Source organism: Alosa sapidissima, chromosome 7, assembly GCF_018492685.1.
Source record: "Alosa sapidissima isolate fAloSap1 chromosome 7, fAloSap1.pri, whole genome shotgun sequence".
Lineage (NCBI taxonomy): Eukaryota > Metazoa > Chordata > Actinopteri > Clupeiformes > Clupeidae > Alosa > Alosa sapidissima.
The window spans coordinates 23,656,195-23,674,676 of record NC_055963.1 but is presented as its reverse complement, the minus strand read 5'-3'; the positions used below and the strand labels follow the sequence as shown (position 1 = coordinate 23,674,676).

Sequence of the window (18,482 nt, the reverse complement as noted above, 5' to 3'; positions counted from 1 at the left end):
TTTATTTTTGTCATTCTGTAAAGGGGAAAATATTATAGCCCAAACAAGGGAAAATGCAACAGTGATCTTTGCCCAGTTGACTTGAGAATGTATGGCGAGTGTGTTTTTATATGAAGTTGTTACATGTGTAATCAATAATCTGCGTGGGCTTTGCTGACTTTGTGTATGTGCGCGCTCCGCTTGGCAGAGAGTGATTTCTGCATTGCCAGTCCTCATCGCGTCTGAGGCAGGGGTTGTTGTGGAAAAGCGACGAGACTCTTGGAGATTTAGTGAACGAACGTGATGGATCATTTCTCTCCCCCACTTCCACACGGCCCTTATTTTACATTCTGGGCTTCTGACAGAGCTTTTAAGCGCATGATTATTCATTTTCACTTGGTTGAATGTTAAACCAGAGTAGTTGCTAGGTGACAGGTAATTTTCAGGCACAAAAGGAGGCAAAAAAACATATGAAACCTTCCCTCTAGATCCATCCCTAAAAGGATATTATGTCCTTACTCTTTCTTTTGAGTGCATCTTCAATGAGGGGGGTTGGAAATGGAGGCAGTGGGAAATGGGTTATGCACATAAAGGAAAAAACTGTCAATCGACTCTAAATCTGAGGACTAGGCATTGAGTGGTAGGTTCACTTTTGCAAGGATTCATATTTCAGTAATACAACCTGGTGCCACCAAAACAACAAAACATTTTATCCTGGTATATATTAGAAAGCACATTCAGTTCAGCAGGAATGTTAACCAGAGCACTGTAGAATCACGTTGATTTCATTAAAGATGGTACGGCACACATTGGTGCAACATGACAGAAATCATTTTTGGCAGGGAGGGTTGAGGTTTTTTATTTTAACCCAATTTTCTGGGAAAAGAAAGATTTTCTCCCTCATCTCAGAAGCTGGAAACTGTGCATGGAACAAAACGCGGGGATATGTGCAGCACTTTTTCTGTGTGTGCAGGGAAATCATTTCCCCGCTGGAATACCCGACCAACTACAATAGTCTGAACGTGGCTGTTGGGGTACAAGTACAAAGAGTTGTTGCTTGGCAACTGTTTGAGCCCTACTTTGAAGTTTTTTGTGCATTTTTCCCGGGTAAGGTAGAAGACACAGCAGAACAATACGCAGAAACTAGTGTAAAAACAAAACAACAATAGCACCAACACACACATACACACTAAATTATATTGATTCCTTAGCGTGACGTGGCCTCTGATTTCAGATAAAGCCTTCACATTTGCCATCAATTTCTTTCTTTAATCATCTGGGACCTGTTGTGTTTTATTTAGAAGCGAGGCAAACAAACATTTTCAGAAAGAGCGTAAACCATTAGATGAAAGGCCTGCAAATCTTTACTGCTCTGTGGCCAACTCTGTGACTACTGACACAGATCTGGTGAGCGCCTTCATAAGATACAGGCTCCAAGTAGTCAGATTGTTCCCTTTCCACCTCTCTGTGGTTTCAGGCTAGGAGGAGGAAGAGGAGGAGGAGGTTGGGCTTTCTGTGGTCTGGACCCTCTAAAATACACACATAATTTCACAAACAGCTGCAGTGGCTTATAGGGGCCAGATGTGAATCTTAGGAGGGTAAAGCAGCTGAGAGGGGGAGAGAGAGAGGAAGAAAAAGAAAGAGAGAGAGGAAGAAAGAGAGAAAAGGAGAGAGAGAGGACACTGTGAGAGGTCCCTGTGCCCAGCAGTCGACAGAAAGAGGGGGCATTGTCATGCATGCTGCGGGCCGTTTTATGGTGACTTGAGCAAATTAGAAAGGAATAGGCATCAATTTACATGTGGATTCCATCAGTGTTTCTTAAAGCAAGGCAGGAGCTGCTGCACACTGCAGCCCCTGCGCTTGTAGGGCACACGCATCTGTGGGTGTCTGCGTGTGTTTGATTTGTCTCATTTTCATCTGATCTGATTCTATGAGTCCCCACTGAATTTCGCACAGCCCCTGATAATCTTGAGTGTTTTTTTCCCCTACTGTGGCTTGCTACATGGATTTATTGAACCGTGTAAGAATGGAAAATTGCTATCATGCTGCGGAGGATATTATCTGGTTAGCACCCTCTCATCTAGTCTGTTTATTTATCGACACATTTGCCCAAAACAATGTGGCTTCGCCAAAATCTATAATTAGCCCTAACACAATAAAGATATTTTATATGTCTATGTATAATTACGTCATGGCCTCATGAAAAAGTAATTTTGGGCACTGTGTCGAACATCTGTGGAAATGGCAGCAGCGATTAGCCATGTGAATTTATTTCATAAATAGCTGCAAGCAGCAATGTGTGAGCCTTGCAGCCTAGCTGCATCATTGCCATGGAAGCCATGGATTGCCATTATGATTTTATGTCAAGGGCAGGGTGGCAAGTACTCACAGCAAGTGTCATGTCAATATGATCTCACTGATATGACCTTACTTCCTGTTTGGCACCCTCGCTGCCCGTTTTGATTGATTATATTGAGTAAACAGTTACATGAATCAACACGGCAATAGGTAACTTCTGTGAGGCTTGGTCTGAAGATCATCTGAGCCAAATTTAGTGAAGATTGGATACAATATGTGGCCTGACTTGCCTGTACTTATGTTAATATGTGGCCTGACACAACTTTTTAGTGTTTTTGAATAAATCCAATATGGCCGTCAGGTTACGTGCATGGATGCAACTCCAGCATTGACCCGTTGGTGGCGCTAGAGCACTTGAGGCTCAATCATCAAACGTTGTGAAATAAGGAGACGTCCCCAAATTTCACAACTTTTTTACCATACACTTCTGGAGGCTGCCATAGACTCCCAAGGCACAGGATAAAAATAAATAATAAGAAGAAGAAGAAAGTTAAAAACACAATGGATGCCCCTAACTATGTGCTTTAACTGTCTCTGCTGAAGGGCCCAGTCGTATTTGCGGTGCTGAAAAATACTGATAAATAAACTTAAAATGCGGCACAGAAAAAGAACTGATAAAGAGAGTGTGGAGGAAGTACATTGGGCTCGCTAGAGAGTCTGCTGCACACCAGGGGGAATTCGGGGGAAGCAAAAATGTGATCTTGATGTGATAATTAAGGGACAGAATCATTTTTACTGCAGGATGTCACCAGGGAGAGCCTGGGAAAGGGGGAAATGTATTACAGATAGAGAGAAAGAGAGAGGGAAAGACAGAGAGAAATGAAGAACGAGACAGACAGAAAGAGAGAGAGAGAGCAGTAAAAGTATATGGTTTGGCTTGCACGGCAGATGTTGTGGTGTTGCACAGACACAATGAATGCAAAGAATCAGCGTGGGAAAAACATGTGTTGGGGTGCACAACAGTAAAACATTCCATGTGGTGTGAAATAGCACCTCAAGCAAAAGAAAAAAAGCAAAGCTAATCTACTTCCAAAACAATACATTCTTTTTAATTCATACAACTCTGAACTTGGCTTGGATATCCATCCCTGTACGGTCCAGTTTTAACCGCAGTGACTTAACAATCAGGGGTGTGTTTCCCATAGGGAGGTTAGCTATTTACTAACATGATATGATAAACTTACCAACATCTAAATTACAACTGTTTCCCAAAACCATCGTCAGACCTATTCAAATCAGCTCTATTTGATCACATGTAAATCATCGGTCCTCATTATGATCCGAGTGTATTGTTGTGGCCTGCTCTGAACGCACTGAATTACCCCATGCTGCCAAGACGGCTCATCAGAGAAGCCAGACATGTGATGCCAAAAGGATTTCATGGGTGAAGACCAAGAGTGTGAACAGCACAAGCTGTTGCGATTTAACAACATTACGAACAGTCTCCACCAGTTAGTTGATTTTAATTTTTATTTCAAACAGATAGGTGAATGAGGTACTAGACAACAAGGTTAATGTAGCAGATCTTGCCTAGTAGGCCTGTGCAGATCACCATTTGAAAGGTTTCATTGCGATGAAGAACATTTTTGACAACCACTAGGGAGCAGTAAAGAGCTCCATAGAAAGGTTGCACAGCAGTCGCATTTTCAGACCTCATGAGCCAGTGGAAAGTAATTCTGCCTTGTGCTGTCAGGTAAATAGCATAAATTCAGACTTTAATTTGCAAGTGCGAGGTCAGTATGGTCTTGAGAAGGCGATAATAGGTGACAAACGGCACAAAATAACACATTTCACAGAAATATGTTGCACTGGGCAGCAACCTTCAGCTGACATTGGGCACACACAGCTTAGCCACTTGTGTTTGCTAATGGCTTACGCACAGAATCAAATAATGTTGTAATCCAATAAATCAGGTTGTTCCCTGAACTGTATGACTTAATAAAAAGGGGCAGACATGACCCATGATGAAGTGGTACTCTTATTCTTTGTGACGCGAAGGTGCCCTGATAATGAAAAACACAGAATGTAATACTAATCCACTCTTCTTTTACTGCAGACTCACTTGGATTTTGATATTGTGATCTTACTATTATTATTTCTGATATGTGGACAGGGTATGTATGTATGTAATTCATGTTATATATCTCTAGGTTTCTATCAAACTTAGGAACCCTATAAATGGCATGTTTACATTTGCATTTTTTTACCAGGCTCATTTTCAAATGTTTTGAGTTATTTTTGTGCATTAATGCGGTACTTTCTTCTGAAATGGCTTTCCTGGCAAAAACTAATACATAAGAAAATGCAATTGTAGCACAAAGGAAAGTCTCAAGTGCACAATTCCTGAAATAACATGTCTCCCTTTACAAATATGCTCTTTTTAAGGAGCGGTATGTGGAGAGTGAGGCCGTCCATTTCAGATACTGGGGGTTTTGCTCTGATGCGGGCTCTGCATTCAAAGGAAACCGCAGGCCTCATTTCATCTACATTGGAGGTTCACTCCCCCATCGTTCCCTCCGTCGCCCTGCCTCACATCTGCTCCTCTCCACTCTCCTCTGCCTCTCCTTCTCTCCTCTCCACCAGGAGCAAAACAGACTCCTCCACCGGCAAAATGTGGTCGAAGAACTAGAGAGCTGTGCCTGCCTGCTTGCCTGCCTGTCCGCCCGCCTGCTTGCTGCCTTCCTCGAGTGGCTGAAATTACAGCTGTACACAATTACAGAGGAGGAGAGAGGTTGAGAGAGAGAGAGAGTTACAGTGGAGGAAAGAGAGAGACAGAGAGAGAGAGAGAAGTTTGACTTAAAAGAGTGCACCAGGATCAAACTCACAGCTTAGGAGTACAAGGCTAGAGGGTTGATCAACAGGCGGCCCTCCCACCCACCCCTAAGTCCTTGTAATTTTGTTTTAGTTACAAAACTAATTCCTCATATGACCCTTATAAACCAGTTTGTTTCTGTGCGGGAGTGTGGAGTTGAATTCAAAGTCAACTGTATACACAGCCCCTGTGCCACCCAAACAGAGAGCAGGCTGAGGATGTCAGTGGTAATGTTGCTTTGGATGGGTTGAGTGTTGGGAGGGGGGGAGGGGGGGGGGGGTGCCAACTGTCGACATGTCTAATTGATCTCACCGCAGCCATTACCAGTTAGTTGTGATTTTCTTTTTACGTCATTCAAATTTGTGTTGTTTACTGCAGTCTGGGATTGCAAGTGTCATTTTTTCTCAACGGGCAATTACTGGCCGCATGATCTGAATAAGTGGATTGCCTTGCTACTTTCTGGTGGATTGCATCAAACTTCATTAAAGCAGAATGACAGAGGACGCCCTTAATACAGGCTGACTCTCTCAGATGTGGCCTTCAGGTTGAATAACAATTTTGCCGAATTTAGCTTTGTCTGTTGACACACAGTATATAATTGTTGACTTGATCAGGGTAAAATTAGACTCTGACATTTGCAAATGAACATCGAGGAATGGCGGTGAGTCAGAAGGTTAAGTCTTGCCATTGCTAGAACATACTGTATCTGCACACATAATATTTGCCCATTCACTGTCTCTCGGAAATGTGCCTTGAACTGAAATTACAACTGTACTGACGGTAGCCTACATGTGCAAACAGTTTATTTGCTCATTGCTGTCCAAAGACAGCAATGTTTCACCCTCTCCCAGGTCTTTATACCAATTTGTCCTGAGACCACGTTTCATTCCTAGTCCTGGATATGAAAATCAGTCTTGATTGAAGATCAATACATTGTAATACTGTATCAGGTCCTGACAGGCAGTGATTGATTATCTGGAGAGAAAAGAGAATGCCACTCAATTTGGTCTTTGTCCCTCTCACCCCATCTTTAACCTCCTCAAACAATATCCCCTGTTATCAGATGAGGCACCTGTGCAATGGCCAGCAGCTGATTTCAAACGTTTTGGTGGGATTAGTGAAGGAAGTGGGTAGGGAACATTGAAAGTACACTCCATGAGGTGTTGCGAATGTTATATTAGCCTTTGGCACAATTAACCTCACTGATTCTGGTAGGTGATCAGGTAAAGAATGCACATTATATGGACTGTAATCACCCTGCAATTGCCCGGAATCTAAAGATTCTTATTTGGAAAAAGTGCACCTTGTAACTATGATATTTGTCTCTCTACAATAGGATCCTTAATTAAAATCTAAAATATGTAAGAGTATCTTTTTGTAATATGAACCCCATAAACATCATTGCCACAATGTTGTCATATTGTTCCACAGAGATTTAATAATCCAGATTTCACACTTACTGTAGATTAGTGAAGTGGTCACATGACCAGGCTAGGCTCTATCATATATAAAATTGTAATCCTTATTATCTGGCATATGTTAAAACTGTTAAAATAAACAGACAAGCTTTTAAGATTTGCATAAAGGCCTAGAGGAACTGCCCAAAGGATATGCCAGTACAGGCCTAGTTTTTAAGTGGTAGCCCTCTATACAGTCTATGGTAATAGCCAAACCCTACCCTCACATGTAATTAAGAAGCTATAGCAATTTAGGGATTAGCACTCAGTCTGATGCATAGGCGGTCACTGGCGCATTCATGCATTACATACTTACACTGTGAGTGAATGAGTGAGCAAGAGAGAGAGCGTCATTTTTGCCTATTCATCAACACTTTCTGTATCAGTGCAAATTATAACGAAAAAGTGGAATAATTGCGCTATTTCCGTCCACTTTCCGTTAAGAACTATAAGGACTTACTGAAAATAAGTCATATTGCAAAAAGTGTCATTTGATCTTTTTCATCACTGAGCCAGCGTATAGTCAATCAATTTGTTATTGCAGACATCCCCGTCTGACTTCAGACACTGCCTTTTCTCCAACATCTGGGCTTGGTAGAAAAATGCTCGATAAAGGGCGGGCCAATACCAAATCCACAAGGTGAAGTATGTGCGCATTCAAATTATATGCATATGTTTTACCAATATATTAATGTTAACTGCGTGTGTTTAGACATGTAGCCTACATGTTTTTTTTAATCGTCATTTTTTGTTTAGTGCGTTAGATCATGTATGGCTACTTTATTGGGCAAATACAATTTGGACTCCCCCAATAGCTTTAATGGTAGGTTCCATATTTAAAGGGACAGTTACTGAATCTGAGCTTCTGGAGAAAGCAAGACGGTTTCTTGAGGGAAGGACCAGGAGGCTACCATGCCATTGCAGCGGTGAGCGCCTTGTGGGTTTTATGATTTTGTAAAAAGAGTAACGGAGGCAAGGTTTTTCAGCCGCGAAACCTTATTGAAATACTCACAGATACAAATGTGGATGTAACTGTTGAACTCAAAATACAGGTAGGTGTGTAAGCTTTTGCAACACGAGCCAAGAGCTTCCTTAATTGGTGTTGAATTGCAGTGATTGATTGTGATGCTTAAGCTACCTTATAGCAAAACGTAGGCTAGGGTATGACTGAGATGTGTGGTTCGTCTAGCCGATGGTACGCTGGAGTAATATGGGGCTATGAACCAGACCACGGTTTTATGTTCAGTTGGCTCCGATTTCTAAGGTGGTTGGTTAAAGCAAACGGAGGGAATTTAACATTGTATTAAAATGCATGCAAGGGACTGCCAGCTATACGTCGCTTTTAGGAACAAAGGGAGCGTTAATCAGTGTTTGCTTTTATCTTATATCAAAAACAAATAATCACTCACAAACGCCCAATGGTTTCACAGTTTGTTGATCTCTAGGCTACACAATAGATCATCACTGCTTTATCAAGCATCGTGGCTTATGCCTCGATAAGCAACTCCTGTTGTTGTTTTTCCTAGAAAGTTAGAGTAATGCCGTTTTAAGTGATCACGTTTGAAATATTTCAGTAACACCACAGAACGTCTCCTCCTCTTTATAACGTATCTGGTAAGAGTCCTAAACGTGCATGTCAGTCGTGCAACACGGGCGAACGAAAAGGTTTACGCCGTAACGTTACGCAGTGGGTGCTGTGTGATGCCTGTGTGATGTTTGCCAGTTTTATAACCTAGAGTCGTCTGTCACAGCTATTATACACATGAAACAAGTATTTTTCGACAATGCCTATGTGGTTTTGCAATTAGCTATTACGTACAGTCTACCCTGCGCAAATGAAAAATGCCCATCACCCCCTCGCATGCCCCTCATTTTGATCATTTGGTGACAATGGGTGTATAACCAACAACACAGCTCTTGTTCAGAGCGTATCATTCTGTCACATTGTAGTTTGCTTCCTTTCTAAGAATGTTAGAAGTGCCTCTCATAGTAAAACAGAATTTACTGGCTGTGTTCTATCATCGGTCAGTGAAGATTTGCCGGAGCTGAGTTTTCACGCGCGGATGATGTTTTTTGGGATGCCATAGGTTAAGCAGGGTGCAATTAACATGAATCCAACACTTTGCCATCATGTTGATCAGTGTATGTCTGTCTGCACTGGCTCAAAACATCTGCCCAAGTGTCACTCGTCTGGCCGCTGTCTGGGTATTATTCTATTCCATGTAAACAACAATGCAAGTAGACGATGGTCTAAAGGATTAGAATTAATTCCATAAGAGTAGGCTATAGGCTTTAGTCGGCAGCGCTGTAGACGCCTGGACCTGACTGTTGATTTTGTATCAACATGAACTAAACAAGTGTAGCGTCGTCTTTACAACAGTTATATAAGCACGCCTGCATCGATAGGATAGGTTACCATTCATTTGTAGAATAATGAGTCTCTCTAGGCCCCACAACATATCTTGAAAATAATTCCACACCTTAGATTACTACCACTATAAGATAGATAGATAGATACTTTATTGATTCCCAAGGGGAAATTCAAGGTCTCAGTAGCATACAAACATCACACACAACATTCACTAACAGCAGAAAACTAATACAAGTATATAATATAAAAAACACAACTAAGCAATAATTACAGTAGAAGATAAAGAATATACTGAAATACAAATTATACTAAATAACACTAAATGTAAATCAAGTCTAAAAAGGGCGTATAACAACAGTTAAGAGGGTGCAGCCTAGGCACTGGGGAGAATGGAGCAAGTTTACCTATGTAAACTAAAACTGACTAAGCCCTCAGATGGAGCAAGCTAATGTGGTTGGCATTGGGTACCATCTGTGTTGGAACCTGATATTAATTTCCCTGCGTTTCTTGAGTCATTAGTTCATAAATGATATTGGTCCATTTACAGGTAGATCTACAGAACTAAAGGTATCCATATTTACAGAAGTCTGAGTCCAGATTACAGCTGTTTATTCAAGTGCAGACCCGTAATTTACAGATGTGGTTGCATATGTTATAGGGCCGAGGAAAGCATGGGCCACATAAAGTTATAATTCACACAAGTTTCACACGACACAAGTTCACTGGAGTAGACCAGTTTTTGTTTTTATTTGTGTTGTGTTTTATTTTCACAGACAGAACAAATGCAATTAGGATGGATATAGGAAATATATGGAAATAGGGCTGTCTTTCATGGTTGAGGTTGCATGCTAAAGTATGTAGGCCTACTAGAAATATCAGTAGGATACACTTCATTCAATTAGAAGTGGCTATTTAAGTGAAACAGTGGCATCATTGTTGACCAAACTATAAAATAGTGTAATGCACTGTTTGTATGTAAGCAAAGTAAAACATTTAGCCTGATTAACCAGGTTTGGATGAAATAATGTACTTTTAATGGCTACTGGTAGGTATTTCATCTACTGCATAAATGCAGAATGTCCAAAATCATTTTGCACAGCCCATGCGTCATATTGCAACTCCAATGGAAAAGAAGTTGCCATAATCCAGCCTCTGCATGAGAGCATCTGTAGGTAACTCCTCACCACACCACACAATCAAGGCTATAGTCAACATGCCCCAGAGGACCTGGTACAATATACAGTAGCCTACATTTAATTGTTTTTGCAGCATCTGTGAAGCACAAGGTTTGGGCTTGGTCCAATGGCCACTCCAAGGGCAAAGGGAAAATTCCTTGAATGCTACCTGTGGTTTCACAAAGATACAGTAAGATGTTCTGCAAGTTATAGATGTCATGCATTCTATGTAAGTGTCACAGAGTCCACTAGAGATAGCAATTATAGTTGAGAGATTGAGATGGTAAGATCGAGGGAATGGTTTGTGTTGATTTCCCTTACTGAATACTGTACTTGTATAAAGATGAATTCTTCCCATATAGATGACCACAGCCATGCTAGGAGTTTTGTTACATTTTAGAATAAAGATGTGGTTTGCACTGCTGAACTTAACAGCGTTTTCCGAAGCTTAAAATGCCTCTCACAGCTGAGTAGAAGGAGACGACAATTTCTTACTCTGTGGAATTCCTTTGTGCGCGTTCAGTTTCATTTGACAGATAATTTTAATTGCCTTGAAAACACCAGAGGCAAAACAAACACTCCCCACCGTCGGCTATTTCTCGAAAGTGATGTCATCACGTTCGAGAGGGACACAGTTGAAGCTTGCAAGTCAGATTAAGCAGTGACAGATTATGTTAGCCCTCGGTTAAATCAACTGTGGACGTCAGCCCAAGGTTCACAAATCAAGGTTTCCATTTCAGTTGTTGGGTTTTTTTTTTTGGTGGGAAGGATAAAAAGGACTGCAAAGACTGGCATGTGCTCATCCACTGTATAAGTTCTGAGCAGGGGCTGAGTTGGCAATGCGAGTCATAGGGTGTCTGTGATCGCTGAACAAAAGCCTCTGTCTGATGGTAAGTCGCTGCTCCTCCTTGCATTTGTCAGGGCTGGCTGATGTTGCCTGACTGCTCAGCCAAGCAAGCTGGAGACCGCACCACCAGTATCTTAAATGAGATCTTTTGTATTTGGTGGCCCAGGCAGGTGAATTTCTCTTCTTTCTGAAGGTATGACAGGATGGGTTTATTGCACCCATCCCACACATGCTGGTATCAAGAAAAGCAGCTGGAAGTATTTTTATTTTGTCATCTAATTGAAGAATAGCTGGGCGAATGGACATATTTAGGGGTATTAACCTAGAAGATAAAGGACTGAGTCAACCGATTTGATAACGGCTGCAAAATGATTTCAAAACAGACAGTGGAAGGATGGACAACAATCAATAAATATGGCAGATATGTAGGCAGAATACTGTCATGCTAGCTCTTCAAGTTAGCACTGATGCTATGCTATGTTCACAAATGACATATTATCTGTTGTCGATAGCCTGTGATACTGTTGCTGCAATGATTGATGATAGCAGATAGCAAACAAAGGAAGGGTGTTAGCCATCTATTGCTCCCCAGGATTTCAACACATTTTCACGCAGGCTTTGGGGCCATTAATAAGAGCCACTGACCCAGGCTTCACACAGGATGTGAGACAAGACTAGAATAACAAAATACGGAAACAATCAGGTGACACTGAAAGATAAATTTTTCTCTTGCCTTGCTTCCTCCCAGAGCCCTCAGGAGAATGGCCTATGAGCTCAGCCTCTTCTATTTCCTTTATTTTGTCATTGCGTCACCACAGAAATCTGAGCAAACCCCTCTTTTTAGTGTAAACTTGGTTGAACTTGTTTTGAACCCCATAATGCTCTGAAGTATAGAAAGATAAAGGCAGAACAGAGCTGGGTATATGTGGGCAGGCCACAGTTTCTTCTTTTGGATGAACTTACATCAGTCACTGCTATGTCTAACAGTACTCATACTACCTGTGAATCATAGGGGTTGGTGTTCAGTGATTCATGGTAAACTAAGCTCATGCTCCAGTCACATTTCCAAATTGCATAGCTTACAAACACACACAATATGTCGCTTGGTAAAAGTACCTTTGTTTGAACATGTTAATTCATCAAAAGGATGATGAGAAGAAAGGCTTAAAGCCTTCAGTATCAGATACTTTAGCCTTTGTTTTTGGTTGCATTTGTGACTTGGCTCTGGTAAACTAGAAGTACCTTTCCTATGTTTGATGGCTGATATGAAAAAGAAAATTACAGACAAGAATACACATGCACTAATCTGTGTTTTTTCTCTTAATGCCATGTATGTAGTGAGTTTTTTTTAAACAACAAATAGAGATGTCAAAGTGAATATCCTGTCATAGACTAAGTAGATCTTTTGCACAAGGCCAGAGAATTTACACCTGTGCTTCCACCCTCTTCAGTAAATCTTGCCTCAAGCCTGTCAGCCGTGGCCATGAGTGGCTTAGCATCTTAATCCTGTGAAGAGAGCAGTTCTTCACTTTTTTTTCCTGTTTCTTTTTTTTTCTTTTTTCTTTTTTTTTTTTTAATCAAGTGCTGTTGACCCTCATTACTGAAGTGGTGAAGAGAGGGTGGCATTTTCTAAGTCCTTGATTAGGTGAACCTGTGATCTCCCGGAATGTTCCATGAATTCGCATATAGCATCGATGGCCCTCTCTTTCGCCACACATTCTTCTGACTGTAGTGAGGTAGCCCTGATTTCCCCCCTCCTCTCTATCCTCTGTCTCTCTCTTTTGCTTCTTTCGGTTTGTCTTTATATTCTTATGCCCTCGCTGTGCAGCTTTCATTTTATGGCTAGTTGCGGGGCATGTCCATACACACTCAATCACGGGCCAGGATTTATTCAAGTCACCCCTGAGATTAGTCATCATGGCTGCAAATGGTGGGCAAATGGTCGCCGTGGCACTGAAATTAAGGCTAAAAGACCCGTAGCAAACAAATGAGCCCATTTCACCTGGGTGCCGTAAACACCAGGGTTTGCCCATAAAAAGGAGCTGTTGCCGGGGGTGTACAGGCACCTTGCTGTGCAGCTCCGTCAGGACTGGTGGGCAGTGTTGTTTACTGCTTTGTCTGTCCAGACGGGGGGAGAGAGACCACCCGAGAGAGCTGGCCAGAGAGATTCGAGCTTTAACTCTCAGAACTTTGAGTCTGCCAAGTCATGCATCAGGCCTAATACGGAGACCAAAGAACAATATTTACACAAACAGAAATTCATGCTGAGATTAAATTTCGTTCTTGTGTCTGATATTGTGCTGTAATTGTGTTTCCAGAGATTAGTTTTAGCACGAATATGCTATGCAGAATATTTGTTCAGTGTCTTCTTGCTTGTCCTCGTATTTCATTTATGACACAGGTGTTTGGCTGGATATTGTTGTTGTAGACCAGTGAGTGGCTCTCTGGTGAAGAAGACTCAAATTGGAATGCTTGTTTGCAATAATGGGATAAAAACTTGTTGATCAAAGTAGATTATTATCATCATGGTGTCGGCTTATGATTCCAGTGATGTGTGCTGACATTGTTTGTAATTAAAAGCTACCTGCGATTAATTAGATTAGATCATTAAGGTGTTCAATTATACCTGGTCCCAACATGCTGATTTGTGTGGCGCTAGTGGCCAGGCTATTGTAGCTCTATAGTAATGACAAAGCAGATCCCATCTTTGTAGAGCAGTAATTACTTTTCTGCATGCGAATTTCAAGGAGGATTGACACTCCTGATGACCATGAAAAATCATCATTAAAAATGATTTTGCAATTCCGCCATCACTTCATACTCTCCCGGATGTCGGGTCAAAGCAGTCTGCTGGGATAATTCAGCTTCTTTCCTGCTGACACCAGGCTGCTCTGTTTTCTGGTAATGGATTCATTGTGATAGCTCCTCAACAGCATCTTCCACCTCAGGAAGTGGCATTACAATATGTCATTGTATTACAATGGGCCTCACATTTGCCTTTACTGGAAGTGCTGAGTGTACTAGCAAGGTCTGACAGCTGCAGTTCCTCTCAGCAACATTTTAGTTAAAGTCTGGAATTTTGTGGTCCATTGTAAAGTATAGTGAAGAAAGGTGCTGTTGGAGAGGTTTGGGAAAGTCCCACTGACAGGAGTGGTATCCCTTTTTTTGGTAATTCTGGTCCTATATCAACTCAACTCAACAAATGTGTCAATCTACACATTGCATTGCATTACATTTGCTCATTTGGATAGAGTCAGGTGATAACATGTGGCAGACATACATATACAGTAGGCTATACAGTATACAGTAGGCTCTACAGTGTCCAGGGTCCCCACGTGAAGTCATGAGTACAATAAGGAGGAACGGTTGTACTTCACATGATTGCTTTTTTCCTGTTTCTTTAAGCCGGTATCCAGTGTCGTTCAGCACTGCCTGGAATGAGAAATTGGCAGGGTAGAGAGGGTGTAGGTCTGTGGAGGCGTGTGTGGGGGGAGGGGTGGGGGGGGGGGGGCGGTGAAATAATTCAGTAGTTCTTCAGGGCTCGGCTTGTCTCTGTTTAGAAACAAAGTAAAAAATCCTAAACGCTCGAGGTGCCGCTCACTGCAAACACAGTGAAACCCCAAACCGCTGAAATCAGTGCTCCTGACACGGAGCAAAAGAAGCCTCCATTCTTCCTGTCAGCCGAGCCAAGGAGCACCCTGCGCAGAGAGGTTGTTTGAGTGCCATAAGGGCCTCTTTCATTCCCGCTGTTCTGCTCAGTGGGGTGGGGAGCGGTGATTGAGCAGAAGAGCAATGTGTTTGATCTGCTGAGCGCTTATGTTAAATATCCTGAGCTGCTAACAGTATATAGCTTGCAGATGATCTCCCTGTTCTGGTCAGGGCAGTAGTGTTGTCTAACTTGCTTATTCCCGGCCACTGCTCTAATTAACAAATGTGCCCGGGATTAGTGTTACTGATGGCTGTAAAGGTTTATTAGCAATCCATTGAGTGAAGTGAGTAGGAGTGACAAGGCTTGGCACTTACCAAAGCCGTTGGATCAATAATCCCCCCCCCCCCAAAAAAAACAAAAAAAAAACTTGCATAGCTGTCTTATAGTGGCTGACTGACCAGTTTCGTTAATACCCCCCAAATGGACTCTGGAAAGAGATTGTGTGGATTCGAGATAAAAGTGCTGAAAACTGAAAGTGTTTTTTTTCTCCCTGCTAGCTCTCAAGTCCTGTCTAATGCCATTAAATGTTATTTTTAAGACCAGCCACTGTTACCTCCCATCTTCGTTACAAACTAACCCGATATTTCTCCCCCCTGTGCTTCCTTTCAGACATGAGCCACTGAAGCTGAGAGTAAAGGAAAGCCTTCACTAAGCTCAAGGGAAGAGCTCTGTTACTCCCCCCTCCCCTCCCTTCCCCCTAACACACAAAAGAAATCACAAAACACTTTAATCATGAAGTCCATATGGCTGATAACACTACTGGTGTTACTTCTGTTTGGGACCAACATCCTAGCATTCCCCGCGACCCCAACTGTGCTGCCCCCTGAGACGGGGAACTTCAGGGTTAAAGACACGAGCCTCACGCACCTCACTGTGCACCGCAAGACGGGCGACGTGTTTGTCGGTGCCGTCAACCGCATCTACAAGCTGTCGGCCAACCTGACCGAGCTCCGTTCACACATGACCGGCCCTGTGGAGGACAACGCCAAGTGCTACCCGCCGCCGAGCGTCCGGGCTTGTGCCCACAAACTGGAGCCCACGGACAACATCAACAAGCTGCTGCTGGTCGACTACTCGGGCAACCGGCTGGTGGCGTGCGGAAGCATCTGGCAGGGCGTGTGCCAGTTCCTGCGCCTGGAGGACCTCTTCAAGCTGGGCGAGCCGCACCACCGCAAGGAGCACTACCTCTCGGGCGCCCGGGAGGCCGACGGCATGGCGGGCGTGGTGCTGGGCGACGACGAGGGCCTGCCCGGCGAGAAGGAGAAGGAGAAGAAGAAGAAGAAGGGCGGCAGCCGGCTCTTCATCGGGGCGGCCATCGACGGCAAGTCGGAGTACTTCCCGACGCTGTCCAGCCGCAAGCTCGTCGCCGACGAGGAGAGCGACAACATGTTCAGTCTTGTGTATCAGGACGGCTTCGTCTCCTCACAGATCAAGATCCCCTCGGACACGCTCTCACTCTACCCGGCTTTCGACATCTACTACGTGTACGGCTTCGCCAGCCGCACCTACATCTACTTCCTCACCCTGCAGCTGGACACACAGCTCACCCAGATGGACGCCACCGGCGAGAAGTTCTTCACCTCCAAGATTGTGCGCATGTGCGCCAACGACACCGAGTTCTACTCCTACGTCGAGTTCCCCCTGGGCTGCACCAAGGACGGTGTCGAGTACCGCCTGGTGCAGTCCGCCTACAAGCACCGGCCGGGCCGCAGGTTGGCCCAGGCTCTGGGCCTGCCGGAGGACGAGGACGTGTTGTTTGTGGTGTTCTCCCAAGGCCAGAAGAACCGAGCCAACCCTCCCCGCGAGACTGTGCTGTGCCTCTTCACCTTGCATCAGATAAACCTGGCGATGAGAGAGCGCATCAGGTCTTGTTACCGTGGCGAGGGCAAGTTGTCTCTGCCTTGGCTGCTCAACAAGGAGCTACCCTGTATCAATACGGTGAGTCCTTTGCATTATCTTTAAAATCTTCAGCTGTGTGTGTGTGTGTGTGTGTGTGTGTGTGTGTGCCCGGGGTTGTTTCTGTTTGTTGGAGTATATTTAAGGCATTAAGTTTGACATTGCATCTTGATCTTAAAGCTGCATTACAAGATAATGTGTAGTGTTCAAATATTAGCATTAACGTAACCTGGGTATTCGCTAAACATCAGGGAAAGGCTTCCTCATTGATTTTCTTATAGCACTTAAGATTAAATAGATAAAACCACACGGCAGGCATGACAAATAATGACAAACATAACATATACCCCAGGACCTATGATGAAAACATGGGGAGACATTTGAATCAGGACTGCATAAATATTTCATGGATCCTTTGCTACTTGCTGGATAGGCAGACATTAAATCAATGAATCTGTGAATCCTTTTCATCAGATAAGATGAAGATAAGATGACACCAAGCAAAGTGGTGCATCTGAAACGGAGCTCAGCTCAATACAGCCTGTTTGAAAAACCTTAAATATTAATCCCTTGTAATTTAGTGTAACGGAGAACCATCCCTGTAGTTATTTCGGTGTATTATTTATTTGCCTGGCAGCAACCCTGAGGCACTTTTTAAAGCCTTCCACACTCTACTATCATTGAAGAAATAACATATTTAACATTTTCTCAAGGTGCCTTCCAATATTGTTTTCTCACTTTCCAAATATAGTTACAGTTTCAATCAGTTCCTTCTTCCAATGCTACAAATTCTCTTAGCTTTTATTTAGTGAGACACAGTCAGCGGCCAGACTGCCGATACAACAAGAGAAGTGTTTTTGTTTTGTGTTTGTTTGTTTTTCTCTCTTTCCTCTTCATTGCTCAGTACGCACAGCAAGGGTGGAGTTGTGCAGGAAGTGAACCTAGCAAGTGTCTCGCTGCGCATCCGGGTTCTCCTGAAACTCTCCTATAGCGTTTGCGGTGCTCTAGCAGATGGAGAGAGAGAGGGGGAGAGAGAGACTCCGACCTAGCTCCTCTGGGTGGTGGGGGTGGAGGCCGAACCTGTTTTTATTAGTAGCAACAGGGTGCCTCCATGACTGATGCAAATCTGCTCTTGATTTTGCGCCCAGGCCTCCTCGTTGTTATTAGCCCCCCTTTCATGCACAGCAATAGCCCTTGACCACATAATGAGACGGTGTGTGCCAGACGTTGGCTCACGGCTCGTTTAATATATTTATCCTTCATGAGTATTCAACGGCAAAAAAAAAAAAAAACTACCCAAGGAACTCTCTTCCCCGGGCGCTCCACCCGACCTGTCCTCCGGCTTCCCGACCGAGGGTGAAGAATTGAGAGCGTGAGATGGCAGATCCAATTACCTGAGAATGTGCTGCATCACCTGTGCTCATTACAGCAGCATCACAGCACCTCCCCACCTCATCTTCCCTCGACCCCACAGGCTCACCCCTCTAACCACCCCCACCCCACCAAAAAAAGGGAAAGAAATCACCTCACCTCAAGATAACTCTGCCTGACTGACGATGCCAGTGTTAAACGAGGCACTTTAGATTTTGTGGGGTTTTGTCAGACAGGATATTAGCAGTAGCTGATGTCATCCGTGGCTTAGCTAGCCCATCTTCCCTCTCTCTCTCTCTCTCTTTCTCTCTCTCCCCATCCCTCCATCCCTCCCTCCCTCCCCAGCTTGCTCTGCTGAGGTGAATGGATTTTGTGCTTGGTTGGAGGCTGAGGTCCAGGAGAGAGAGATTAAAGACCTGAGCCGAGTCTGAAACCCAGTGATGAGTCAGGCAATAGTTCACCAGGGCGATGAGCACATGAGGAGGTCCTCGCTGGATGACTTCATCT

General features: G+C 43.6%; 1 protein-coding gene across 2 annotated transcripts in view; it reads left to right on the top strand.

The window, feature by feature from the left end:
- The first annotated feature begins 7,473 nt into the window (after window positions 1-7,473).
- The window catches only part of plxna3 (plexin A3), a 118,441-nt gene continuing 107,432 nt past the window's right edge, over window positions 7,474-18,482 (top strand). The window contains exons 1-2 of one of the 2 annotated variants that reach the window (XM_042099143.1): window positions 7,474-7,532; window positions 15,318-16,646. In XM_042099143.1, the coding sequence (XP_041955077.1) occupies window positions 15,441-16,646 (1,206 nt within the window). In that variant the 5' untranslated portion in view covers window positions 7,474-7,532; window positions 15,318-15,440. Of the gene's footprint in view, window positions 7,659-15,317; window positions 16,647-18,482 lie in introns of both variants that reach the window. The other variant, XM_042099142.1, reaches the window with a different exon arrangement.